Source organism: Chenopodium album, chromosome 16 (assembly GCF_948465745.1).
Source record: "Chenopodium album chromosome 16, dcCheAlbu1.1, whole genome shotgun sequence".
Lineage (NCBI taxonomy): Eukaryota > Viridiplantae > Streptophyta > Magnoliopsida > Caryophyllales > Amaranthaceae > Chenopodium > Chenopodium album.
This window is the reverse complement of record NC_137849.1, coordinates 45,144,564-45,172,455: the sequence shown is the minus strand read 5'-3', so window position 1 is coordinate 45,172,455 and position 27,892 is coordinate 45,144,564. Positions and strand designations below refer to the sequence as shown.

At 32.2% G+C, this 27,892-nt stretch overlaps 3 protein-coding genes across 3 annotated transcripts; 2 read left to right on the top strand and 1 right to left on the bottom strand.

The window, feature by feature from the left end:
• Positions 1-66: 66 nt before the first annotated feature.
• Positions 67-5,899, top strand: LOC145585554 (iron-sulfur assembly protein IscA-like 1, mitochondrial). Its single transcript, XM_081642255.1, has 3 exons — positions 67-372; positions 4,303-4,420; positions 5,481-5,899. The coding sequence occupies exons 1-3, from the start codon at positions 186-188 to the stop codon at positions 5,584-5,586; spliced, it is 411 nt and encodes a 136-aa protein (XP_081498381.1). The 5' UTR covers positions 67-185; the 3' UTR covers positions 5,587-5,899.
• A 9,404-nt stretch (positions 5,900-15,303) lies between these two features.
• Positions 15,304-16,784, top strand: LOC145585553 (cyclin-U4-1-like). The gene is made up of 2 exons (XM_081642254.1): positions 15,304-15,691; positions 16,338-16,784. The coding sequence occupies exons 1-2, from the start codon at positions 15,357-15,359 to the stop codon at positions 16,648-16,650; spliced, it is 648 nt and encodes a 215-aa protein (XP_081498380.1). The 5' UTR covers positions 15,304-15,356; the 3' UTR covers positions 16,651-16,784.
• A 5,664-nt stretch (positions 16,785-22,448) lies between these two features.
• LOC145584402 (uncharacterized) lies at positions 22,449-23,051 on the bottom strand. Its single transcript, XM_081641249.1, has one exon. The coding sequence runs from the start codon at positions 23,049-23,051 to the stop codon at positions 22,449-22,451; it is 603 nt and encodes a 200-aa protein (XP_081497375.1).
• Between the last annotated feature and the right edge of the window lie 4,841 nt (positions 23,052-27,892).

Genomic DNA, 27,892 nt, shown 5'->3' with positions numbered 1-27,892 from the left:
AGCCAAAATTTTAACCAAATAAGCTAGCGTAGGAGTTGAGTTTTCTCGTAACCGCCTTAAATAAAATCAGATTCTCTAAATTCATCTAACCAAACTACCGCAAAAAATTCGGTAGGCTTGTGGTAGACACACAATCTCCATTCTCCATCTTCGAGGCAAGCAAACAAGAAGGAGAAGTCACAAAAATGGCAGCAATTCTTGCAAAAGCAGCGGAAAGAGTTGGCCCATCTATCCGCCGCCAAGCCCTGACCTTGACCGACACCGCTGCCACCCGCATCCGCCAGCTTCTCCAACAACGCCAGCGCCCTTTCCTTCGCCTCGGCGTCAAAGCTCGCGGTTGCAACGGCTTGTCTTACACCCTCAATTATGCTGGTACTCTTTTTTTCCTTTGTTTTGATTCATGGGTATTTGCAGATTGGCTAGATTTTAGCTTTATTTATCATTTTTAATCTGTTGTGTGAATTGGGCTTTTGAGATTCTTTGTTTTGCCCAATTCTATATATATATTTTTTTTAATTGGGTTTTAGGATTTATGTTTGATTTTGATGAGACAATGAAAAATGAGGATTTGGGGTTGATTGATTTGTCAAATCCTATATTGGGTATTGTTAGCGCTGAAGAAGGGGGTGGGGGAAGGGGTAGATTGGGTATGGGGTCAAAGAAACGGGCTTTTCGGGCCAGCTTGGGCTTTATCGATTGTGTCTAGATAGCATGATTATGGAAATAAAATTTTTAGTATGATGCAAGCTTGAATTAAAATTTTTGTGGTGGGTGGCCTGAAGAAGGAGATTCAGGTGCAATGCTAGGTGTGTCATTTATGGTATATAAGAAGAGGTGATGTTCTTGTTAAGAAAGGGAGAATCTTGTCTAGTTTGTTTTAATGGTGTGGTGTCTGCTGATTGTTGCTGATGTCTTATAAGCGGGCGTAGGGTCCAAAAAGGATGCAAGAGTCCCTCTATATTAATTGGATAGTCCTAATTGACAAGCATGTACTGCAAGTGGAAGTTCAAATTTGGAAGACGTTTTGAATTCAATTTAGACGTGAAGTGGCTGGCGATGCTGTTTGTCTGCTTCTTAATCTGTTGAACTGATGAATATGGAGTTTTTACAATGATTGAGGATGCTAACTTATGTTTTCAAGGTCAATTTCCTGGTGCATGTACCTAGTGAACATAGGTTCTTCAAGTTTGGAAACTATATATGCTGGAGAGTAATTACTTTACTGACTGTTAAAAGTTGAGATGTGAAAATTAGATGCACAATCATTTTAGTCTTAATTCTGGGATAATAGTAACGGTGTATTGTGTATGCTAAGGTTATCTACTTATCTATGCTACCTAGTGATTGCTGCATAGATGTAAGACTTGCATGATATTACTAAGTCATATGGATCTTGGACAGGCATGATCTTCTAGATGTTAAAACTTAGAAGTTTTGAATTTGTTGGAGAAAGCTTCGAGATAACTGTTGGATTCTGACTTCTGTTTTATGATATTGAGGTTTGGAAATCTTAATTGGCCTTTAGTTTGTTCTTTTCTTGGGAACCTACAATAAGTAAGAAAATGTTAAACATTTGAGTGTGAATAAGAGTGAACAGATGGTGATTTTGTTCAATGATGGAACTATTGTTGTTGGAAGTTTGAACTGTATGGATTGAGATGTTTCTTTGTTTAATTTTCGTTATGAGAGGCTAAAATGTGTAAGATAGATGCTTGGGAAATGAGCTTTGTATGTATTAATTAGATGAATGTTTGAGAACTGAACTTTGAGAAGCCAAATGTTTGGAAAAATCCTGTTCATTTCTTCATAATATTGCTGTATTTACATACTTAGCAACAATATGTCAGTAATATCCTTGATTAATTTAAAAGTAGTTCGCTTTAATATTGACCCTTGGCAATGTGATGGGCTTTAGTGCTAGTACCATGATTTGTTGAGTATAGGGAACTTTTGAAACGAAATTTGGCTGGAGTATTAATGTAACACCAGTATAAATGAGGCTTTGCACTGAATTGAAAAGTTTTGGTTTGAAGTTAGGAATAGGAAAATACTCTGTAGATGATATTTTCGATGCTTCCTATGTTCCTGGTAAACCATAGAAATGAAAAATTGTAAAAGGAGTTTTTGAATGGTTTAGGCAGGGAGTAAGAAACTGAAGATAAATTAAAGGGAGATCTAGTATCAGGGGCTGGAGCCAAATTTATGGTTATGAACTTCACAGAAGTAGGGTTCTTCAGACATTTAATTTTGTTTTGGGAATAGATAGCAGTGTTACCTAGCTTGATTTCAAGCTTGTCATATATGACCACTGATCGGTCAAATAAAGGCCCATGGTGGCCTTGATTTAATGAAGGGAGCGTAAGTTACAAACTCCTATATTGCAATTCAAAGGCAAAGCGCACAGTTCCAGCCACTCAAATGGCTCCAGGAGTGTTGTGGGGTCCATAGGACGCACCCCAACCTGTTTCATCTTTGGGTCGAAAAAGTCTAAAATTGTCCAAAACTCAAGCCTATAATCCGCGCTTTTGAGACAATTTTGGAAACTTTTTCCAAAATCAAAGTGAATGCATGGGGTGTTTCCCGGGGTCATATAAGTTAGTTTGAAACTATAACAAGCCTACTAATAGGTGTGTAAAGTCGTGAGAATGAGTTTGGTTTAGCTATGTGGTTATTTTGGAATTATGTTGCATTGGTAGTGGAAAGCTGCAAGAGATAATTTGAAACTTATTTTATGGATTAAGACTGGAGTAGATGGTGGCAAAGTAGCTTTTGCAATTGCTATAGTCCCTAATTGAAGGCTACATGTGGCTGTAATATCAATAAATGTAAAAGCATTCTGAACAAATGCAAGCTCATATGGGTATTCCTGTTAGTTTATTATATATCGTTAAGAATAAAACTACTCTCTTGAGCCTCCCCATCCTTTATGTTTCTTTGCTTTGGAATTTGTGAATTTACAATGTTGTGAATTACAAACTTTGAATTGCACAAAGTGCTCTTGTAGTTGCTGTACAGAGAGGACAAATGTCCATAACTCCATATGTTGTCTGACTATAAATGTTTCTCAGATGTTCCTTTGTCAACAAATACAAAAGGCTTGGTCAACTGTTCTAAGACTTCTAGTAGATTTTTATGGTTTTTAGTAATAATTAGTTGTAAAAGAAAGATTTATAATTCAGAACTCTTTTATGTTGGTCAACTGTTCTAACTTCTAAGACTTCTAGTAGATTTTATTTTCTTTCTATTTTTGGTTCAAGTGCAGAATATAATTCAGAACTCTTTTATGTTAGGCTCTTATAAAATTAAGGTAAGTAATTCATAACATCATCTCAGACCCCCTCCTCTACTCACGACTCCATAACGACTATTGTCATCCTCCTTCCCATCAGCACCACCACCGTCCAATCGTAAATCTGGTATTTTGTTGGTCAAATTCAACCATTCTGAATTTTTAATACTTTATTTTAACCATCATTAAGTCCAATGTCACAGTGGAATCATCAATTTGTTTCTAATGGACCAACAAGTTTTTTCCTTGTTATTGAACCCGTATGTTTACGGATGGGCATGTGTTATTAATTCATTGGGATTTGTGTTGAAATCATATATTCCTTTTGTCGATATGACATTTGCTCCGATTTTTTTGTTTTTTAAGTGCGTCCCAATTTATTTGCTCTTTACCTCCTCCCCCAATAGTCAGTCCTCTCATCCACCCACTTTTCTCTTTTCTCTACTTTTCAGTCTCTTTGTTAGTCATGCCATTTGGGTATTAGAACAAATTAATTGAGACGAAGGGAGTGCATTGTAACTTCATGTTAAGCACTTAAGCTCTTAATTAGATGTATGTACTTAGCTGGAGCATATTAGCTGCCCCTTAGATGTATTACTTAGATGTAAGCTATGTGTCCATCATTTGTCATTACTTAGATGTAAGCTATTTGTCCATCATTTGGTCACATTTTGTCATATTGGCATCTTCTTTATAGTACCTAATGATTTCTAAGACTTATATGAACCTTTTCTTAAGATTGAAAGTAGAATCCTCGTGTGTGTGCTATAATCTGACTGAAACTTAACTAGTCTCTGCAATTTAGTGAAATGGTGCGCAACATAACTGTCAAATGTTTGTTAGAGGATGAAAGTTCTTTCTATAAGAAATAGCTAGCTGAGCACATCTTGTTGCTGACTACTGTTAATATCATCTAGCTTGAAACTGTAAAGAATGTAACTAAGACAATTGCTATTGAATTTGGATTTGTGGTTCTCATTAAGGATTATTGATTTCTATGCATTTATGTTCAGATGAGAAGGGGAAGTTTGATGAGCTAATAGAGGACAAGGGAGTCAAGATCCTTATTGAACCCAAAGCCCTTATGCATGTCATAGGCACGAAAATGGATTTTGTTGATGACAAGCTCAGGTGTGTATATTTAAAGTATCAGTCAACGGACTGAGCTGCAACTTATTTCTATACACGGTTTGTATCTTGTGACTGGATGCATAACTTCGACACTTTCTGTTTAATATTTGCTCCAATATAATAAATATACTGGCACCACTCTGCCTGGTTGATGAGAGTGAGCAGAAATCTGATTTATAATATTTGATACACCTCTTCTTAGTTTTAGTGTCAATGTTGGTGCTATGTTTTTGCTGTTATTTTCTGTTATGTGACCATTAATTATTATTTATATATATGAATCTATCTACTTTTGATCCAATTTTAAGGAAGAGTTTGGCCTGTACTTGCACAAATATGCTTTCCTTTATTACCTTAATAAAGAAGATGAAGTTATATTGTACGAAGTAATTTTTTAGAATAAAAGTCTCTGTAATACTTAGGACTAGAAGCATAAGGCTGCATCCCTTTAGACCTCTCCAAACCTTGCTTCAGAGGATTCATTTTGGATGCTGATGTATTATGAACATTTCATCTCTATCTACGAGCTGTGGGGCAGGGGATGGATGAAAGGGGTAAAGGTGGCTGTTTCACTGTGATCTTGATAGGTTAAAATCTTGACTAGGTGTAGTGGTGTAAAGACTCATGTAAGTCATGTTCCAACTTCAAGTTTCAATAGCTTGTGTCAGATTTCGTATGCATTTCTCCTGTTTGGTTTATACTTTATAGTGGGTAACCCTGGTATATGAAATTTTCACATGAGCTGTCTTGAGGAAGCTTCTATCTGATTTACTGCAATTATCAGTGGTATTTCCAAAATTGTTACATGGCACACGCAGTAGATAGTATAATTCAATAATCTTCGTTTTTTGTTTAATAAATATTCTTTCTTAATTTGTCAAGGACTCGTAGCACTATCAATACTGATTTTTAAGATAATGGGTATGCAGTTTGTATGACGTTTTAGACTTATTAGTAACTTTAATTCCTTGTTAAATAAATAACTTTTGCCCTGCTATGCATTCTGTCTCACTTTGTGTTACAGCTTTGTTTCTGATTCCTTTTTACATTAACATTGCAGGTCAGAGTTTATTTTCATAAATCCAAATTCTAAAGGACAATGTGGATGTGGAGAATCATTCATGACAACTAGCACTTCAGATGCTGCTAAACAAGGCCGCGGCTAGACAATTAATGATTGACTACTTTTTTAAGTAATCTGCTTAACTGTTACTCGAAATGAGATTCCTTTTTTGATGTTCGGCTGTTTGTTGTAGCCTAAAAAAAGAATCTGACAGCAACAGGAAGAAGAAATTTGTCATTCTTTTTAGTATATTCACAAAGTAATGTATGTACATTCTTCTGGTGATTTTGTGAAGTTCAGCTGGTTGTATATACAGAATAATAAAAACCTGTTGTACATGTATTTTTGTGATCAGCTTATTTGATGATCCTGCTTAGTTTATTGGAGGAGTGGATTTCTCATTACCTTTTTTTAAATTTAACAGCACCCCTTCCTCCTTCCAGACTATTGTACTAGTAATCCGACAGCTAAATCCGTACAACAGATATGTTCATGTTCTTCCAAAGTATGCTTGCTTCTAACAAGAGATGAATAAGATACAAGAGCGATTATAGTAGAATCGAATTCTGCTGTGAGAACTTTACGAGCTGAGGTTATATATTGAAGATTATTATCCAGAAATATTGGTTTGTTTACATAAGTTTACTCATTATTATATTACATGTAATTCTTTGTTTTTATACAAGTATTTTTATTTTTTCAATGCCATGAATTAATAATAAAATAAATACAGAATGGTTAAAAGAGCTTCACTTCTTTAACAAGTGACTGTTGGGAATTATTATAACAATGTGTTTAATAATGTAAATAGAAACACAGAGTGGTCCGTTTACAGTTAATTACCAGTTAATTGTTGGGTGGCTGTTTTTGAAGGTGTTTGATTGATGCCGCAATGTCTGCATATTTTGTGTATCTTTCACTCCTCGTGACTTTAACTTTGAAAGATCACATGACTTTGTGTCTACTGGACTATTTGATTTTATCTCAATTTTTTTTTACTTTTCAGTCGCAATTATATGTACGTAGTATATTTCTTCCTTATCTTAGGTTTGACATCAAAGTTACGCGAAAACTAAAACTTCTAAATTGACTAATTATAGAAAAGTTTCAATAACATGCTAAAATTAAACGTCGAATTTTTATAGTATGAAATTCGAATCTTCCTCAATCCACTCCTTCCCTCGATCCTCCCCTCCCTCGGTGCATCCCTTCCCTTGTAGAGTCTAATACTAACTTTAAAATTATTTTTTGGAGCGATCATCCACTATTTTAGAAGAGTTCAACAAAGTTATTATTAAACATAATCACACACAATCAAACATCGACATCATTTATTTATGTATAAAAATAGTGTAAATATTGTACAAGGAACATTCATAAGTAGTATTTTATTTGATCCGAGCCTATAAAATGTCAAGATCGACAACCCCTCCCAAGAAACAGGGAAAGAAATGGTCATTAATTTACAAAATAGGCCTAATTTACCACAATTTCAAAGTTCTAAATTTGGCTAAGGTAAACAACTTCTGTCGGTTTGAACAACATTTTAGTTTAAAAATTCCTTGTTTAAGTAGAAAACATGCAGCACTACATGTTGAGCACGTTCTAAGGCTGCTTTTCTGAGTGGCTAAATGGTAGTACAAGTAACATCAATAAATTCATTTCATAGTATAGGATCATTTTTATTAATTACATAATAAACATATATAATGCATGGTTTCGTCTGTTTACAGTTAGCATCCAGTTGGTTTTGGGCGGCTCTTTGATTTCATGCTACTTGTTGGTGCATTGTATTTATGCACATAACACATACACTAGTCCAGATTCATTTTAAGTTTGGATTTTAAAGGAGCATATACCAATTACCAACTTTTATTATGTTCAATCATATTTCTCTAACTCTTTGCCCCCCCCCCCCCCCCCACCCCAATTGATACGGTACCTTATAGTTTAATATGGTTTTCTTCTGTTTATTTTGTATGTACAACCGATTGCATTGTACCATACACAAGATACAACCAAGACTTTACCACAGTATTTAGCCTGTGCATGCATGGTACAAACCAAAACTGTTTCTTTGACATAACATATATACGCCAAAACTAACTATTGTCATACATAACTTTGTTTAGTTCGTTCTAAATTAATTTTTCATTTTGTTTTAACAAAGAAAGTATGTTATATGTTATGTTTTCAACCCAAAAAGAAAAAGAAACAAAATATAAAGTTATTTACTAGTTACTAGTATTTTCCTTTTATAACTGATCCCATTTTGCCTCTAATTTAATTCGTACAACATAATCTGAAAATACATCCCAAAAATCCTAACGTGGAGTATTGGGAATGGTAGATACCCCTTCAAATATTCTCTCTAAGAAGAAAAAAAAAAAAAAAAAAAAAGGGATCCTTTTTTTTTGAAGTACCTAGGTTGTGTACGTGATGGGTCACGTTTAATAGGATTTTCAACAACAATATGACCACTTCACCATTAATTTATATAGTGTATAAATTAATGTATTTCCATAACATGTGGCTAGATTTGTTTTGGTCTCAATCAACATATATTATTTTTAAATTATTAATTTAAACATTATGTCAATGTTATTTGATCTTCAAAATAATGAGGATGTTTATGAAATATCACCAAACATGAAAACAATTAGAAATGTGAGAGAGACGTTTTGTTTATTGGTAACAAAGCATGGAGGCCTCACATTACGTTATGGAGGGCCGGAGCATAAATTTACAAAAAAAAAAAACATATAATTAGTCAAATTAATTCAAATAATTTTTATTTATATTCATTTTTATTTTATTGGCCAATTTCAATTTGGTTAGCTACTTAATTATAATTTTAATTAAGTTGGTAGACGTATATCGATCTCCTTGGATTTATGAGGTTTAAAATATGTGTGTTGTGGACTTGCATTGTGAGAGGTGTTTGATGGAAAAATAGTGATTCCAAAACTTAATTATCAACCTTTACAAATAATCATGTAAAGAAAGAAATTTTAATATGTTGGTAAGTAATTATCATAATTTTAGTAGGGTTACCAACCTTTTAGGTCAATTGTGTATGATGAAGTAGTCGTGTTTTATCAATCATTATATTTGGTTACGACTTAGTTAGAAGCTTATAGATGATGCTTGAATGCTTGATTGATTTTTTTTTTTTTTGAGGTTTTTTGAAGCCGTTTGAATTGAGTTTCTTCTCCATCATTTTACTTAGTTTGATAATGTTTTTACTTAACTTTAAGCAAAATAACTATTCACATTATTTTTGCTAGAGTTTTTTTACTACATATGATGATTACTAATTTAAGTAATCGGTGCATTGTGAAAATGACATTATATTGTAGGCTTCAATTGTTTGATTATTGAAACTTCATCAATTGGTTTAATTTAAATCAATTACCTCTATCAAATATCATACTTTGTACCTACTTTATAAAAAGTCCACTGAGGCAATTTAAAAGTGCATTAACTATTTATATATATTGACGTGTCTATATATACTCTATACATGTTATTGCAATTAATTCTCACCAAGAGTATCTTAAATATACGGACAAAAACTATATTAATCTTACATACTTTATCATAAGTACTTACAATATAATCTTTGTCATTGATCCGTTGATGTGATTTTCGAAGTATTTCATATTATTGAGTATATAGAATTCATTTTTCATTTTCAAAAAAAAAAAAAAAAAAAAAAACCTTTTTTAGAAAAAATTAATTATGAAGTAGTATATGAATAATATGATAGAGTAACAAATATCAATTGATTTTCTTGTCGAAAGAGATATTTTCTACCAAAAGGAAGGCACCCTTGCTTGCTAGACATGTCATCCTCAAATGTTTTGGATGTTCCCACCAATGTATATACATATACGTGCCGCCAAGTTGGTCTTTGCTTTTGACCTCTATTACTTTCCATTTTGCTACAACTCTCCCAAACTAATACACTCATTTGTGACCCTTACAAATAATAGAGAATTCAAATATTTGAAACTTGTTTAAAAAAAAAAAAAAAACATAAAATACTATGACTAGTTATGAAGCTTTTTTGTTTCTTTTTTAAAAAAAAAAAAAAATTAAAAATGAATGTCTTAGTAATGAATGAGAATTTGGTATAAATTTTCTTATTATTATTTGTGTTTAGTGTTTCGAAAAGAATTTGTTTCAAATAAGGAAAGTGGATTAGAACAATAATTAGAGTTAGTATAGACGTATAGTCCTCAAGTTCAATATACAAGTGAGTTGTTTTCCCTTTGCCTACCGTTGGGGTTATGTTGAAAATTTCTTTCCAATTAGTATAAAACATTGGAAATTAACTTCATCTTTGCATTGCAGACGTTGTGAAGATATACCTAATCTGATGTGTTGGTGTGATTATCTATAATGTATAGTTATTGTGTATGTATTACATGTCTTGTTGCACTAATTAATAACCACTATTCTTGTATAGTTATTGATCTAAGAATAACCCTACTAATCATCGTGTTCATATTGATAGAATCAACTCTTGAGTCTATGTAATTTGGCCCTTTTGTCTTTTTTCCAAGATAGGGGTCAAACAAATGAATGGGTAATTTAGTATATTGAAAAGAAAAAAAAAAACATTATCTTAGGGCATCATTTATTGTAAATTCATACATGTCATAATGCTAGCTAGTAATTACAAAAATTCACAATCACACGTCTTACATGGTGGGTTGCCAAACTACATAGTTGAGATTTACGACCCATGCCATTAGGTGTCAACCTCCATATTATTAAGCTGCGATTCTTTCTATAAATATACGATTATACGAAGTATAATCTTCTTTCTTTCTTTTATAGTTTTATTTATTTATTTATTTATTTGGTTATCTAGTTACTCATAATTAAAATTAAATTTTGTAAGATTATAATCTAAGCTAGCTACTCTTTTCTCGTGGTATTTCAAAATCCAACTCAATCACGTTTTGTAACAACCCTCATTCAATTTTATCATGTATGTATAACTACTATAAAATCCAGGCAAATAATGACAATAATTTTTCTACTAATATACGGGTAATTTTATCATATATTAATCAATTAATGTATGTATATATTACATTATCATTTATGTTATTATTCCTTATGAGTCTCTACTATTATGAATATGTGATAGTGATGTACTAACAATAGAAAGAAAAATAAGTTTCTAATTAATAAATTCTAGAACTCGAAATGACCCGACAATACTTTTGAAATAGATTTTGAAATTAATTTTATTATTTTCCTTGTATATGGCCTGGTGTAATCTTTCCTCCTGAAATTTGTTGTCACTATATATCTTCATAATTGTTATATTATTTAATACGTTTAATTTTCTCATCAATTATTATTCGTAGTATTTTTGGTGGATGTTATTCAATTTTTAGTAACACCATAACAAATTTATTCATCAATCTTATTATTGGCGTCTCTACTATATATCATAAAAAAGGTAGCCCTATAATACTTATTATTTGTTTTTAATTTCATAACTAATCACGGACCAAAAGAATACAAATGACGGAACATTACAATTCATTAATATTGCATATTATTACAAAATTTGTACGAAGTAATTTTGAAATATGGAACAAGTTAATATCAATGACGAATCTAAAATATATGGTATGTATCCCTCACAATAGTTACGATAATAAACAAATATCAAACTTTAAATACATATCGAGTTGGATACCTAACCCATATAATGATACATTCCCCTAATATTTACACATTCCTCAAATCAATTTCATTTTCTTCCAACTTTTCAAGTCACATCTTAAATAAAATGTACTTGTAAGAAAAAATAAATAAATAAAGATGTAGAAGACATGAATATATAAATCCTTTTCAAGACAATGTTAGTTCGTTTTAGCAATATTGAGATAATTGATTAATTAATTATTCTACATTGGAATTAAACCATCACTTCAACATCTTTTATTTCAGTGCAAAAAAAAAAAAAAATTGTTGAAGAGACAAGAGTCAAGATCCTAAAATAGAGTAGCTGTTAGTGTAGCCTTCATGAAAAAGGGATAAAAAGCAGCTCAAGACAACGTACAAATTAAATTAGCTAAGCCTGCATGGGCCCGCCTTCGGCCCTATTACTCTTATTGTGATAGATAGTAACGTTAATTTTGCTCAAAATATCTACCATAATGTTTGCAAACTTCCAAAATTTAATTATTATTGAAAATGTTTAAGAATTCTATTTATTCACTCATTTATTTTTGATATGATATATGATGGATGATTGTCCACAATTAAGAAATTTTGAGCAAATTTAAAGTGATTTTATGTCGATGCTACTTGAAGGATGCATTTGTATTGTAAAATCCATCTCGTAACTTATTAGTTGTTGTTACAGATTAATTTACAACAAATTGGTACAATAAGGTGATCAGTGGGTATATATAGTTCATCTATTTCCATGCATACTTATTTTGGGTGCAATAATATAAATTAAATCATATACAAAGTTCCACGCATAACTGAATACAAGTAACATTTAGCGCGTAATAGTTTGGATGAGCTCCACTTTTAAGAGTAACAAGCCAAATATGCCACCAATTGATCTATTGGCATGGTATGATAAACACGTGGATACTAAATTACTGTAAATAAGTAAATAATTATATGTGCACATCATGCTTACTATATATGAATACCGTGTGTATGTAATGGAAATTGTGAATATGAATTTACACGTATATAACAAAATGAATATGAGTAGCATTTATTAGTGTGCGATTGTCCCTATAACTATGTACATGCTTATTTTGGCTCGCGTATGATATAATGTGAATCATGAATATAGTTTCACACTCAACTGAATGCCAGTAGCCCTAGCATTTAGTATGTGACTGTTCATGACATCAAGTGATGGTGAAAAAAGCTTTGATACAACTAAAAATGTGTTAGATCATGAAAATTGAAAGGTAAAAGCCGCTTAGAACATTAATCTTCGTGAAATTTGTAGGATTTTAATTTCTTAATTCAAAATTACACGGTGTCCTTTATAACCAATTGGACTATGGTTATATTCTTTTGAGCTGTTATGCTCTGCTCCGTCCTGCTCTGCTTTGCAGTGTGTTGGAAATCCTGTTTTATTGGGCTAAAATCAACTCTATTGCTCAGTTAATATCTACTCTACTAATTTTTGCTCTATTCTACCCTGCTCATAAAGTAAAAAGAACAGGGTCTATATATGGAATGAATTGTAATTTTACAAGTGACGGTGATTCGTATTATGATACTCTATAATGCTGGAGTATTATTAATCCAACATTAAATATGAGTATATTGCAAAAACTTGGGAGTACATCAGTACAGTTAGCAATCCCCAACAAATAAGCTGTAACTGTCAGACGATGCTTGTTGAATTGGGATTGGCATCAAGTTGTACTTCTGTAAGAGGACAAACTTTTCAGAAATTATAAACATAACATAACCCTTTTAATTTTAATTGTAAAATTAAATTAATTTTTTTTTTTCATTCATTAACTTAAGGATCTTGCTAACAAGCATCTCACGGCGTTAGATAAGAAGTAATTATATTGGTTGAAATGATATTAAGTTAGGAATGCATGACAAAATCACGCGTCGTTTGGTGTAATTAATGTTAATTTTACTCTAATATTTTCACTTTAATTCTCTTATCTAACGCCCAGAAGCACTCATTAGCTTTTACCTTAAATTAATTACTCTACAATTATTACCACTTTATATTTCCTCCTTAATCTTCCAACATGACAGCCTACCTGAAATCTGCTCCTAAATCAGCCTAAATTAAGTTTAATTAAATTAATAAACATAGATGCATGTGTTAAGTAATAAAGATACTTTGTCACGTGATTATATTTTGGATCACTTTAATTAATTAATTAATTATATGATTAAGATTATTAGGCATAATAATACAAGAACATTTGCTAATCAATGTTATAAAGGGAAAATATTTATAACAAAATTAAAGGTTAGTCCAAAGTATATATGATAGAGGGCTAATTGATGTAATAGCGTGTTAGATTCTGTACTTTCACATGCAATTGGTATCTTTACAAGTGTAGGTACGTACCCCTTGTATTTTGTTGTCACAATTACTCCCACATGTAATCACATGCATTTTACTTCAAATTTTACACTTCATAATTAAGTTCATTTTTACCATTTTTAGTGTTTTATATGATGAAGTTTGCTAATATAAATCTTGTAATTTGTATGTAAAGAATAGAATGGAAGGGTTTTTAGTTTTGAACTCGCTTGGACGGGTGGTGTTTTGTGGCTTTCACGTTTATTATTTACGTTATGTCATAATTGAGTTATTTCAAGAATTATTAACTACATATCTATCTGATCTTATTAAGATAAAATGATGTCATATCATATTAATTAGAAAGTTCATATCATATACGCCAAAATAAGACTTTTAAAATATGGAATAAAAATAGATATTTGAAAAAGTCATATTAGATTTAGATGAAAGCTAAAATACCTTGATAAAATAGCTTTAAAATACCGCGGTTAAATTTTAGTAAACCTGTTAGAGCCGATGAAACCAAAACTTAAAAATTTTAATCTAGGGCACCTTAGTTTAAACCAATTTTTTTTTTTTTTTTTCCAATGGAATAAAGTTGCCTTAATGAGAGGATTATTCCATTAGTAATATCATTATTTTACTTATTTATATTAATTATTGTCTTTGGAGGGTCCTTATTAGTTATTATTGTGCTTCTTCCTCCATGATTGACATACATAATTTTCTTCCTGTCATAGAATGTAAAAATGATTCTTTTCTTTTGAATTACTCTGTAAAATGTTTTCGATTTAAGTTCACATGCAACATAGGACATACATAGTAATGTCTCATAAATAAATATAGTCATGTTATATTGTATGAATAAATAGAATCACACCGTCAAAAAACAAAAAATGCTCTAAAATAAACACTTTTTTCATACAACAAATTAAAGTGATCACCCACTTTCTAGCTAATCATCCTATCCACACATCCACTTACCACCTTTTCTCTTTCCCTCTCTCACAAGTTAATTTTTGAATTAAGCAAATCATTACACACTAAAATCACATCCATTACAAATGTGATATAGTACAACCAAACTAACTAATCTCAACAAATTGAAAACTTTTCAATTTTTTATGATTCCGTAAAAACTTTCCGCTTTTTTACGGTTGTGAGAGAGAAAGCACGCACTAACAGTGATTTTACTCCTCTAGTTCTTTTTTTTTTTTAATTTTTTTTTAAGTGATATATTTTTCTTAAACCTTTTTTTATATTTGTTCGAGTGATACAATTTCCTTTTATAAAAATGTATTTACTATTTTCAAATATATCTCGCCTTTTGAGTCTCCACTACAGCACTACTTCTATATTTTTAATTATTTTTCGTATTTTCTTAGTCTTTTCTCATTATTCTCGCTCCTATTAATTACAGAGTATTTATTTTTCTTGTTATATATCCTAATAAAAAATTCTATAAAAATACACTATATACATTATAATTTTTCTACAACTTTGCGAGAAAATTAGTGTGTCATTTAAAAAACAGGAGTATAATCTATTGTTAGAGTATCAAACACTCCTTCCTCTTGGACTATTTATTTTTTAAATGGAAAAAAAAAATCAATTCACACAAGCCCTTTATTATAAAAATAAAAATTAAAAGAAATGAATACTACTCTTTTTAACCAACTTACCGGTTAGTTACTTTATATTATTAAATATTATGTGGACATATATAAAACCCTAAGAAGAAGGGTCTTTGCTTAACATTCCAAACAGAGTAACAAAACAGAGAAAAAAAAAAACACCACATACATTTCACAATGGCTGAGTTAGAGAACATAAACTCAGTACCAAACATGATCACCTTCCTCTCTTCTCTCCTTCAACGAGTCGCGGAGTCGAACGATATCACGCGACGATTAGAGCCTCAAAAGGTGTCTGTTTTCCATGGCCTTACTCGCCCTACAATCTCTATTCAAAGTTACTTAGAAAGGATTTTTAAGTATGCAAATTGCAGCCCTTCTTGCTTTGTTGTTGCTTATGTTTACCTCGATCGATTTACGCAACGACAGCCATTGTTGCCTATCAATTCTTACAATGTTCATCGTTTGTTGATCACTAGTGTCATGATTTCTGCCAAATTCATGGATGACATGTAAGTTTCTCAATTTCTTAGTATAAATTGAAATTTTGGTTTACTCTGTTTTCCTCTGTTTTTTTCTTTTTCATTTCTTATTTTTTGAGAAACTTATGTTTAAATGGTTTAATTATGTGCTCAAATTTATGGGTTTTTGAACAAAATAGAATTATGGTTTTGTGGGTTTAAATGTTTATAAATCATTGGCTCTCTGTTTTCAAATTGAATTTGTTTTTTTTAATCAGGATTTTGCATTTTAGTTTTCAATTTTTTTTGGAATTTCAGGAATAAATAATTTATTATAACATGCCAAATTTATCATTTCATGTAATTTTTTGAATATTAACTGATTTTTTGTGAAATTGTAATTAGAAATTAGTAGTAAAATCATAATTTTTTTTTTGGTGAGAAATTGGGAAATGCTGGACCAGCTAATTCCAGCTAAAATTAATCTGTCTTTTTCTCAAATGAGTTAAATTTTTAAAATTAGAAGAAAATCTTTTATATGATCCTTTCACATGGGAGGCACTTAATAATGAGGCCCACTATTAAGCATAAATTTTGGATTGTAATTATACCAAATTTGAAAATAAATTTGAATTAATTAGTTTAATTATTCTTTGTTGACTTAAATCTAAACTTTAATTTATGTTTTAATTTACAGGTATTACAACAATGCATATTATGCCAAAATTGGAGGTATAACCATCACAGAAATGAACTTCCTAGAGGTTGATTTCTTGTTTGGTTTGGGATTTCATTTAAATGTGACACCCAACACATTTCACACCTACTGTTCTTATCTTCAAAGAGAAATGTTGCTGCTACAACCCCCTCTTAATGTTGTTGTATCCGATTCTAATTCGTCGTTAATCATGGGTAAATCATCTACTATGATGATTCACTCGTGTTTCAACGACGATGAGCCTACGTCTCATCAACAACAACAACAACCACAACGACAATTAGCTGTTTAGCTAATCCGGGTTTTTACTAATTAGAACTTAATTTGTACTTAGCTTGTAGAGATAATCTCTGTCTCTTCTTTTTTTTTTCTTGATTTAAAATGGTTATTGGTGGAAATGATGAGCAACATGAGAATTTTGCAACAGTTTATTTGTCTCTAAGATTAATTCTTACCCTCAATTTTTAGGTTACTTCAATTAGAAAATTTTTGGATCTGAAAATTTTAGTATATAATTTATGTTTTTTCTTTACAGAAATTAAAGTTCAAAAGGTTTTAATGTGGTCTCACTTTCATACCAAATTGTATGAAGATACTTTGTCTTCATTTCTCAACCAAGCTCAGATTCTAAACCTTTTTATTTTGGTCCACACTTCATTAGCTGCTTGTGCTGAAAGGGAGACTTATCCATATGTACCCACCACCTTTGCTCCTCTTTGCACCTAGCCCTTAAGCAAAGTATTCACCTATATATCACTTTTCACAAGCAACCAACCTAACATATATTTTAAAACTAATATAATTTCCTCGTATTTTTTAGCTGTCGTGTTACTGGCTCACATCACATATCAATAGATCACACTATCAATGTTACAATTAGTTTCAAACCAAAGATAGGGTGCGGCATTGGCTAGAATATTTCAATTTTGTAACATTGATACAGATTTTGGTCATTAGTCGTCACTAGTTACTTGTTTTGAGAAACTAGCTTTAGAGCACGAACATCACTTTCTCTTTGTAAAAGTTCGTCTAATTTATTTCTTTTCATCTAGCCAGTAGGTGTTAAAGAATGAATATCAGAGCTACTCCGTATATATAATATATATATATATTAATTTGGAGAGACTTTACAGCGCCATATATAAGCCAACACGATTATCATAAGATATAACTATTTGGGTGATCTGATCCATTTGATTATAAGATGTAAAGGATATAAATTAACAGAAGGGAGAATAATACAAGGAAGAAGAATAATAATAAGTGGGGTTGAGAGGTAAATTTGGGGTAGGGAAGAGAAGACAATGTAGGTTTGATTATGGACAGGTTGTGAAGGTTTATTATTGACAAGGGAGTAAGGGACATTTTGCATGTGCTTGTACATCGACTACCAGCTCTTGCATGTGCTAATAGATAGTTTTTGATAATGACTGTAACTAACCATATATATAGTATACTACTCTCTCCATTTTAAAACGATGTTCATGTTTCGTAAATCAATGTAAATTTTATCCATTTTTTACCATAAATATCTTTAATCTCACACAAGCAAAAATTATAAAAGTTAAATATTAATAATCTACTCACCAATACGAATCAAACTAGATCCCACATGACTATATTTGTTCTTATAGATTAAGAGAAATTTAGAAGATTCTTTCCTTTTTAAAAAAATCAAAGATTCCAAACAATAACATCATTGTTGAACGGAGAGAATATTATATGTCATGGCCCCTTATAAAATATTCACACATTCCTCAATACTATATATGTAATTTCTTGTATTAGATGGTTGTATAGCATAACAAGGGTGATATGTTCGGATAGATCAATAGTTCATACGGTATGATAATTTATGTTAAATTTTTGAGATAATACGAAATAGGTCTGGACAATCCGATCAAAGAGGAGAATTTGGTTCACAAATAAGGCTAAGGAGATTCCATACTAAAACCAATTGGGAATAATAGGAGTAATTCCTTTATTTTATAAAGTGGAACCATCTCTCCTTTTTCTCTAATGTGAGACACTCACAACTGGGTTACAATGAATTTTAACAGTTTACCTTAGTAATTTATGTTAGAAACAGAGAAAATGAAGAACAGTTTGAATGAAGGCGAGAGAAAACTTTCTGGAATTTTTGGTATATTTTTGGATAATCATAAAAATGGGTAGAATACAACTATTTATAGTCTAGATATTTTACATCATAATATCTTAGCTCTAAATAATACACCATAACAGAATTCATGTTGTTATAGCAACCTGCCAGCTAGGACAATGATTTCTTGGAGGAGCCTTCTGGAACGTGCTGGATGCTTTTAGAATCTGAGCTACTGGGACTGTATTCAACATCCCCCCTCAAACTTGGCATTGGTGAAATCATGCCAAGTTGGGCTGCTGTAGGAACATCAGCAAGTTGGGCTGCTGTAGGAACATAAGTAAGTTGTATTAATCCCTCAAGCACTTTGTCACGAGTGAAATGACAATCGATCTCAATATGCTTCGTACGTTCGTGGAATACAGGATTCCTTGCTATATGAATAGCACTCTGATTGTCACAATGCAAGACAACTGGCCTCAAATGATCAACATCAAGTTCTTCAAGCAAATGAACTAACCAAGTTATCTCACTTGATGCAACAGCCATGGCACGATATTCAGCTTCACTGGAAGACTTAGAGACAGTTCCTTGTTTCTTGGACTTCCAAGAAATAGGAGAACTGCCAAGCATAACAACCTAACCAGTAATAGATCTCCTACTGTCAGGACAAGACCCCAATCAGAGTCAAAATATGCCTGGAGAACGGGGGTGGAAGTACCATTAAGCAATATACCCTTGCCTGCAGTTGCAACAACATAGTGTGAAGTGTGATTCAAGGCCTGTAAATGAGAAGTTCTTGGTTGCTTAAGAAACAGACTCAAAGCCTGGACAGTATAGGCCAAGTCAGGTCTTGTATTGGTTAGGAAATTAAGCTTTCCCACCATTCTTCTGTAATATTCTGGATCAGGTAAGAGGTCACTATCATCAGCTGAAAGTTTCAGATGTAAAGGCAAGGGAGTAACAGCTTTCTTGAAATCAGAAATCCCAGATGCTTCAAGTAGTTCCTTGGTGAATTTCTGTTGGGTAAGAGAAATGCCAGAATATAAATACCCAACTTCTAGACTTAGGAAGTAGTTCAACTTTCCCAAATCTTTGATAGTGAAAGTTTGGTGTAAGTGAGTCTTCAATGAACTGATAACACCCATATCACTGCCTGTAACAATGATGTCATCAACATAGACAGTAACCAAAGTAGTATGAAGACCAGATTTTTGAAGGAACAAGCTGCTATCCCAATTAGATTGTGAAAAGCCAAGGAACTTAAGCTCTGCCATGAGTTTAGCAAACCATTGTCTAGAGGCTTGCTTAAGACCATATAATGACTTTCTGAGCAAGCATACTTTCCCAGTAGGATTAGGAACACCATCAGGGACCTTCATATACAGCACCTCATCAAGAGTTCCATGTAAAAAAGCATTATTCACATCTAGTTGAAACAAACTCCAACCATGATAAGCAGCAAGAGCAATAATACATCTGATTGTTGCCATTTTTACAACTGGAGAAAAGGTTTCTGAGTAGTCAATACCAAATTTCTGTGTATAACCTTTAGCAACAAGTCGAGCCTTGAATCTTTCAATTCTACCATCAGCTTTTAACTTGATTTTGAAAACCCATTTGCACCCAATTGCCTTTTTGTTCTTAGGTAAATCAATCAAATCCCAAGTGTGATTAGACTCTAAGGCTGCAAGCTCCTTTTGCATAGCCAGAATCCAATCATTGCTTTGAGATGCTTCAGCAAAGGTAGTTGGCTCAGACAAAGCATCAAGAGTTGCAATGAAAGTTAAGTGGGAAGCAGGAAGAGCAGAAAACAGAACCATGTTGCACCAGTGTCTCTTAGGAGTAGTAACAATGTAATCTTTGTGATGTTTTGGGGGAAATCTGACTCTATCAGATCTTCTGGCAGGAGCAGAATCAGTAACAGGTTGAGAAATGAGAGGATCTGGAGAAGGAGAAGGAGGGGAAGAAGTATCTAATATTTGTAAGGGTGGAAAATCATCAAAGAAAATATCTGGAAGAGGTGTGTTTAGAGGTAAAAATATTTGTTTAGAAATGAGAGATGTAGAATGGGAATCCGAAAGATAAGGAAATTTTTTTTCATAAAAAATAATATCCCTTGAAACTGTGACTCTATTAGTGTTCAGATTGAAAACCTTGTAACCCTTTTGTGAACTAGGATACCCAATAAAGACACAAGGTTCTGACCTTGGATCAAACTTTGATCTACCTTGTTTCAAAGTAGAAATATAGCATAAATATCCAAAGACTCAAAGGTAACCCAAGTTAGGAGTGTGACCAAAAAGAATTTCAAAGGGAGAGGAAAAATTGAGACATTTTAAGGGAATTCTATTTATCAAGTGAGTGGCTGTGAGGACACTGTCACCCCAGAACTTCTTTGGAACTTTAGAGTGAAAGTACAGGGCTCTAGCAGTTTCTAAGAGATGTTTGTGTTTGCGTTCAACAACACCATTCTGCTGTGGTGTGTCTGTGCAACTAGACTGATGTGAAATGCCATGGGAAAGATAAAATTGTTTCATGTCTCCCTCACAAAGCTCAGGAGCATTATCTGTTCTTACAGATTTGATTGTGCAGCTAAATTGATTAGTAACCAAAGCAGAAAAATCTCTGAAAATCTTAGCAACATCTGATTTATTTTTCAATAAGAACACCCAAGTGAATCTGGAAAAGTCATCCACTATAGCAAGAAAATATGTACAACCATGATGAGTGACTACTCTGTGTGGACCCCAGACATCTAGATGCAACAACTGAAACACACCGGCAGTCTTAATTTGGCTATGTCCAAAAGGTAGTCTAGGTTGTCTAGAAAAGTGACAAACCTGACATGTACAACTATCAAGATATGCCTTGACATTGACCTCTGGTCTAATCTTATTAAGATGTAAAAATGACATGTGTCCTAGTCTTAAGTGCCATAACTTGGCAGAATCTAAGACTGATAAACTAGCTATATTAGCAACAGCTAGACTGGAATCAATAGTCTTGTAATCTTGAGCAGCAGCAATAAAATACTGATCTAAGCAATATAGACCATCAACCAGTTTACCAAGCAGCAGTGGCACTCTCAGGGAAGGCCCCTGAAGATAACATTTGTCACAAGAAAAATAAGCTTCACATTGCATGTCTTTGCAGAGTTTAGGAACAGAAATAAGATTAAATTGGAAACCAGGAACATGTAAAACATCCCTAAGAAGAATGTCATGACCAAGAGTGACTGTTCCTTTATTTTTAACTGCAATTTGTTTCCCATCAGGTATAGTGATATTGTTTAGACCATTAGTAGCAGGAAAATATTCATCAAATAAACTCAAGTTATGTGTCATTTGGTCTATTGCTCCACTATCTATAATCCAATGCTGATTATTTAAAGATAGTAAGCAAAGAGTACCTGAAACAAGAGCTGTAGCAGCATTATTATTATTCTCTTGTGTTTCAGCAGTCATTTGCTTGTCCAGTAGAGACAACAACTTATTGTATTTCTCAGTTGTAATGACAGGATTTTTCTGCTCTGAGATATCTGCATTCTGATCATCATTATGAGCAACAACTGCAACAGTTCTGTTCTTCCAATTGTCTTTAAGATATCCATGTACTTTCCAGCATCTGTCCACTGTATGACCAGTGATCTTACAATGTTCACAAAAATATGGAGGAGGCCTTCGATTGTACTGATTCCAAGGTCCTCTAGCACCTCCTGATCCAGAATTATTAGGAGCAGAAAAACCAACAGAGTTACCAGGTCTATTGAAGTTGTTCTGATTTGCTGCAGCAGGATTACTAATTCTGTGAGAATTATTCTGCTCATAGTATCTTCTTTTGTGTGAATCTGCAAGAGCCATGGCATCTTCAGTATTAGAAGAATGAGTGGAATTATAAACATCTCTGTGCCTTTCATCTTGCATAAGCAGCCGATAAGCATGAGAAATAGTAGGAAGAGGAAATTGCATCAGAATATTTGCTCTGACTTAACTGTATTCTTCTTTCAACTTCATGAGAAACTGAGTTAGTCTTTGGTCTTGCTGTGACTTGAGGATTTTCCTAGTAATGTTGCAGTTGCAATGAGAACATTGACAAGTAGGCAGCGGATCATTAGCATCAAAATCATCCCAAAGCATCTTGATCCTGGTGTAGAATGTAGAAATATTCTCATAATCCTCTTGATGAATTTCAGCAAGTTGTTGCTGAGTGGAATAGAGCTGCGCTCCAGAAGACTGACCAAAACGTTCTTCAAGATTAAGCCAGATATCTCTAGCAGTCTCAAAGTATAGAATGCTCCTAGCAATGTGAGTATCTAGGACTTGAATGAACCAGGAAATGAGAGTGCAGTTGCACCTCTCCCATGCTTTGAATAAACTTGAGGTTACATCAGGCTTGACAATTGTTCCATCAATAAACCCTAGTTTATTCTTAGCAGATAAACCAATCATAACAGATCTCTTCCAGTCATTATAGGCATTTCCATCAAATTTCATAGGAACAAGTTTATATTGAGAATCACTAGGATGAAGATAGTATGGTGAAGCAAGATCTGAAGAAGGATCAGTGTTTTGTGATGAACTAGCAGCCATAATTGTAGGTTATAAGAGAATTCAAACAGATGCTTCAAAAATCAATCAATTGAATCAAACACCTCAACAATTTTCTTCGACAAAATCAAGTAATCGATCGGAAAACCTCAATAATATTCCTCAATTATATCAATCAAACGAACTAAAACCTCAATCAAACAAATCAATATTCTCCAAATTCGACGATATTAATCTTCAAAATAAGAGAAAATCTCCAGAAAATCAAGCAAAGAACTACTTACAAGCTGATTTTGTAATTTGCAGAAGAATCTAACGATCTTCAACACAACTTTAGCAAAGAATTAAGCAAGAAACAGGATCAAAAATGCAGTGAAAGAACTTCTGGAAAGAAATCAGGAATCGAAATGCTCTGATACCATGTTAGAAACAGAGAAAATGAAGAACAGTTTGAATGAAGACGAGAGAAAACTTTCTGGAATTTTTGGTATATTTTTGGATAATCATAAAAATGGGTAGAATACAGCTATTTATAGTTTAGATATTTTACATCATAATATCTTAGCTCTAAATAATACACCATAACAGAATTCAGGTTGTTATAACAACCTAGGTTGTTATAACAACCTAGCCAGCTAGGACAATGATTTCTTGGAGGAGCCTTCTGGAACGTGCTGGATGCTTTTAGAATCTGAGCTACTGGGACTGTATTCAACAATTTATTAGGGGTTTGTTGTCCATGTTAATTTTATGCACCAATAGAAAAGATTGATAATGGGTGTTTATTAGCTTAACAAATGATTAATTGGATATCATATCAATATATTATTGTCCAATTTTACAAGCAATATATGGTATGCCTTTTCGATTAACTTGATAAAAATAGCATTGATGTAGATTGTGTAGCTGCATGGTGTTAATTAATTACTTAACGTATTAATGGAAACTTCAATAATTGGCCTTTTCTTGCACTATGAGATTCTCTTATAAGTAGGTGTACTTTGTTTAGAAATTGAATTTTCAGACCAAGATTTATTAATGAAGGCTTTATGATGAAGTTAAAAGTTAAGATAAGGTATGGTGTACTTTTTTGATTAGTTAAGTGTTTGAATTAATTGGTGATATGTTTTTTTGAAGTAAATAAAAATAATGTATAATTTTGGTGAGATATGTTGCATTGGATTTCTTCATAAGATGATGAACAAATTGTGTGAAAATTTTCTACATAAATAAGCGTTATTTAATTTTGCAAGACTTGATACTTAGTCATGGGATATATAGTCAATTTCTGTAAGGCGGCCCTTTGATAGTTGGTAAGAAAGGTCGTAATGAAAGGGAAATTTTAGATTTTAACACCTACAAAAATCCCAAAATGATTTTTAACACCCCCATTAAAAAAAAAATTTAATACCAGACAAATTTGTAAAAAATGGGTTTTACCACCACTTAACGGTTTCCATCTAAAAATTCCGTTAAGTGTGGTCCACAGTGACACGTGTCACCATTTTATTTGTTTTGAAAAAATAAAAAAAAAACCTCAAACTACCCCAGCCCCACCACTGTTCTCCCCAAACTCACCACCGGCAGCGCATCCCTTTCCCCTCTCCCTTTCTTGCAGCCATTTCGGCCCCAAAAACTACCAAATCCAAAACTCTCCTTCCCCAAAATGGCCACGAATCCGGCCACAAATGGCTGAAATCGGCCCGTTAAGGCCACTCAGCCCCAAAACCAGCCCATTCGTGGCCGGATTAGTGGCCGTTTTAGGGAAGGAGGGTTTTGGGTTTAGTGGTTTTTGGGGCCGATTACGGTTGCGAGAAGGGGGGTTTAGGTGGGTTGGGGGAGGGAGAGGGAGGAAACGCGTCGCTGGTGGTGGGTTCAAGGAAGGCAGTGGTGGGTTGGGGGAGAGCGGTGGTACAACTGGGATGGCTGAGGTAGTTTTAGGTTTTTTGTTTTTTTTTTTTAAAAAAATTTCTTTTTAAATTTTTTTTTCTTTTTAAGGCCAATAATAAAACGACACGTGGCTTTATAGCCCCACTTAACGGATTCCTAAACAGAATCAGTTAAGTGGTGATAAAATCTATTTTTTAAAATTAATCTGGTGTTAAATTTTTATTTTTATTTTTATTTTTTTTATATGGGAGTGTTAAAAATCAATTTCGGATTTTTGACTTGTGTTAAATTCTAAAATTTCCTAATAAAAATGATAATTTTGTACATGAACTAATTAGAAAATTCTCATGACGATGTTAGTTAAGTCCAAGTCTATCTCTTTTTCTTCAAAAGTTTTACTACCATATACTCCCTCCGTCCCTAAATTACATTCATACTTCTCCCTATTATATGAGGAATAAATACTAAAATTAGGAATGTAAATTAGGGATGAAGGGAGTACAGTATAAATTACCATTTGATGGTGGTGTTGAATAATACGGAGTAATGCACATTTATGAAGAAAAATACAAGTTAAAAGATGAGATGAGATTACATCACGTAGTGTTTTCCAATATTAGTGTGGTTGCGTGCTAAGTGGATATCACTTATCAACCAACTAGGTGACAAATAAGGAAATGACCTCGTCCTCTACCAAACAATTGGAGCCGCTATCCTCTTCTATAACCCACGTTGGCACATTCAATGTTTACATATAGAGATGAGTATAGCGAATCTGTATGATATTATCTCTGTTTTTACTAGTATTTTTTTTTTTTTTTTATTCTATTTGACTTTTTATGGTTTGTAAGACATATTTTTAAACACATATAACTTCATTTTCATATGCGTAAATTTTATAAAATTAACTTAATATATATATTACTCGTAATAAAATATACAATGACACGAATCCAACAAAATCGCATTTTACTATATCATACAAAGTATCTTGTTATTAATGAGAATTTACGGCCAAAGATTTTATAATTTGACCCATAATTTGGAATGGAACAAAAAAAAAAAAAAAAAAAGGAAAAAAAAAATTGGGGACAGAGGATATAGGCAATTATTAATTTGATAGAGATGTAAATATCATATACTCGAAATTTAATAGTTACTCCGTAGTAAGTATTTCATAATACTTGTATTTTTTTTTTTTTTAATTTATGGGACAGAAGATTATTTAATAATAGGTCATACCTCATCTAATCAGTACTCATATAATACTTTTACATTAAAAAAAAAAAAAAAAAAAAAAAAAACCCCTCGTGAAGAGGATTAACTCCGTAAGTCATATGTAAATAATCAATTAATCATATCAAATACGTTGGAATAATCCCAAAACTCAATGGACCGTAGTCCATATGTTGAAGTAAATACTAGCTAGAATTGTCATTTCTAGTGGACCAGTAAGAATGAGGCCCATTTTAAGACACTTTTTTTTTTACACCTGAAGTTTTGGGCCTGAAGGCCCTAAACATTATCTTATTCTATTAACCAATACATTAAACAAAAAGGATATGACTTATATGAGTACTGATTTTTCCACTGAAACTCATGATGGGCTAGGAGTAAAAGATGTTTGAGTATGAGGACATTTAGAGATAAAATAACAGGTTAAGGTATCGCTTTGTTGGTTAAATATAATCTTAATTACATAATAAAAATAAAGTTTGAGGTAATTGTAATTTTTTCAACATATATATTATGTGTAATGAAATCCATATAATCCTAAATCTAAGACTCCATTTCATTTAATTCAAGATAAATCATATTGCAAATGAAGCAGTGTTGGGTAACATTTTTAGTAACAAAAGTTATTAATTGAACCCTAAAAAAAAAACCCTTTAAGTCATCTAATCTATCATAGATGTATTAACAAATGTTTGGATCAGCTTGTAAGAGAAGTGTTCCAAGTTAAATAGAAGTCTCGAAAATACAACAACATTTATTGTGAGAGCTTTTTCATCTCATTTTTAGGTAACTGTTGCCAATTAACCGCCCTTGATCCAACTCGACTAGTCGACTCTAATTCTAATTACAGCACTCGAAAGTTAAGAGCAAGATTAGCCCTAGGTCTTAAGACTATACATGACATCAGCAACTCACTTTTAAATTGTCTTAAGACAAGACTTCACAAAATTTATGCATTTATGAAGCAAATTCTTAACAAAGTCTTGAATGGAGTCTTGAAAATTCAAGACCCTACTTAAGACTCATTTAATACTTTATACTGTATTTTTTTTCTATATACGTATATTAAAACACAACTTTTTTGTTGAAAAATATTATTGTTAACAATAATTTAGTTTAATTTTATTGGACAAAAATGTAAAGTGTAAATTTAATTGCAATTGACTGTTGTATTTATTTTTATTTATAAAATTGTTTGTTGTATTTTAATATAAAGTATTCCATTATTTGCTATTTTTTGTTGTATTTATATTAATCTAAAGTATTCTATTATTTGCTATTATTTTCATCAACAAATTTAAATTATAAGAAAATGTAAATTTTACAGCTATGGTATTATGTATATATAATTCATGTAATTTCATTATTATTTATAATGTTGTATCTAGTGGTTTGATATTATTTTTCAGCTATGTAAGATATGTAACTTACTACACCATTGCAAATTATACTATTAAAATATCATATATAAAAAAGAGAAATAACAATAATACGTATTTAAGAAATCTTAAATGAGTCTGAGGAATGAAAATCTAAATTTAGTTGAATCTTAAGGAGTCTTAACATAATTATAAAATAATAAAAATTATTAAAATATGACGTGGCATGGGAAAAAAATCTTAAGATAAGACAGGGCTAATCTTGCTCTAATAGGTTATGGATTAGGGAACAAAGTAACAACCACAAGTTCACTTTCTTGAGTGAGGTAAAAAGAGAATGGAAGATAAATTAACAGAGAATAGTGGATTACCTGCTAT

Bases quoted from the DNA above. Each gene is read 5' to 3' on its own strand.
- LOC145585554 (XM_081642255.1), top strand. From the start codon at position 186: ATGGCAGCAATTCTTGCAAAAGCAGCGGAAAGAGTTGGCCCATCTATC. The intron at 373-4,302 runs GTACTCTTTTTT...ATTTATGTTCAG, and splicing joins TTACACCCTCAATTATGCTG to ATGAGAAGGGGAAGTTTGAT. The intron at 4,421-5,480 runs GTGTGTATATTT...TTAACATTGCAG, and splicing joins TTTGTTGATGACAAGCTCAG to GTCAGAGTTTATTTTCATAA.
- LOC145585553 (XM_081642254.1), top strand. From the start codon at position 15,357: ATGGCTGAGTTAGAGAACATAAACTCAGTACCAAACATGATCACCTTC. The intron at 15,692-16,337 runs GTAAGTTTCTCA...TTTAATTTACAG, and splicing joins GCCAAATTCATGGATGACAT to GTATTACAACAATGCATATT.
- LOC145584402 (XM_081641249.1), bottom strand. From the start codon at position 23,051: ATGGCTGCTAGTTCATCACAAAACACTGATCCTTCTTCAGATCTTGCT.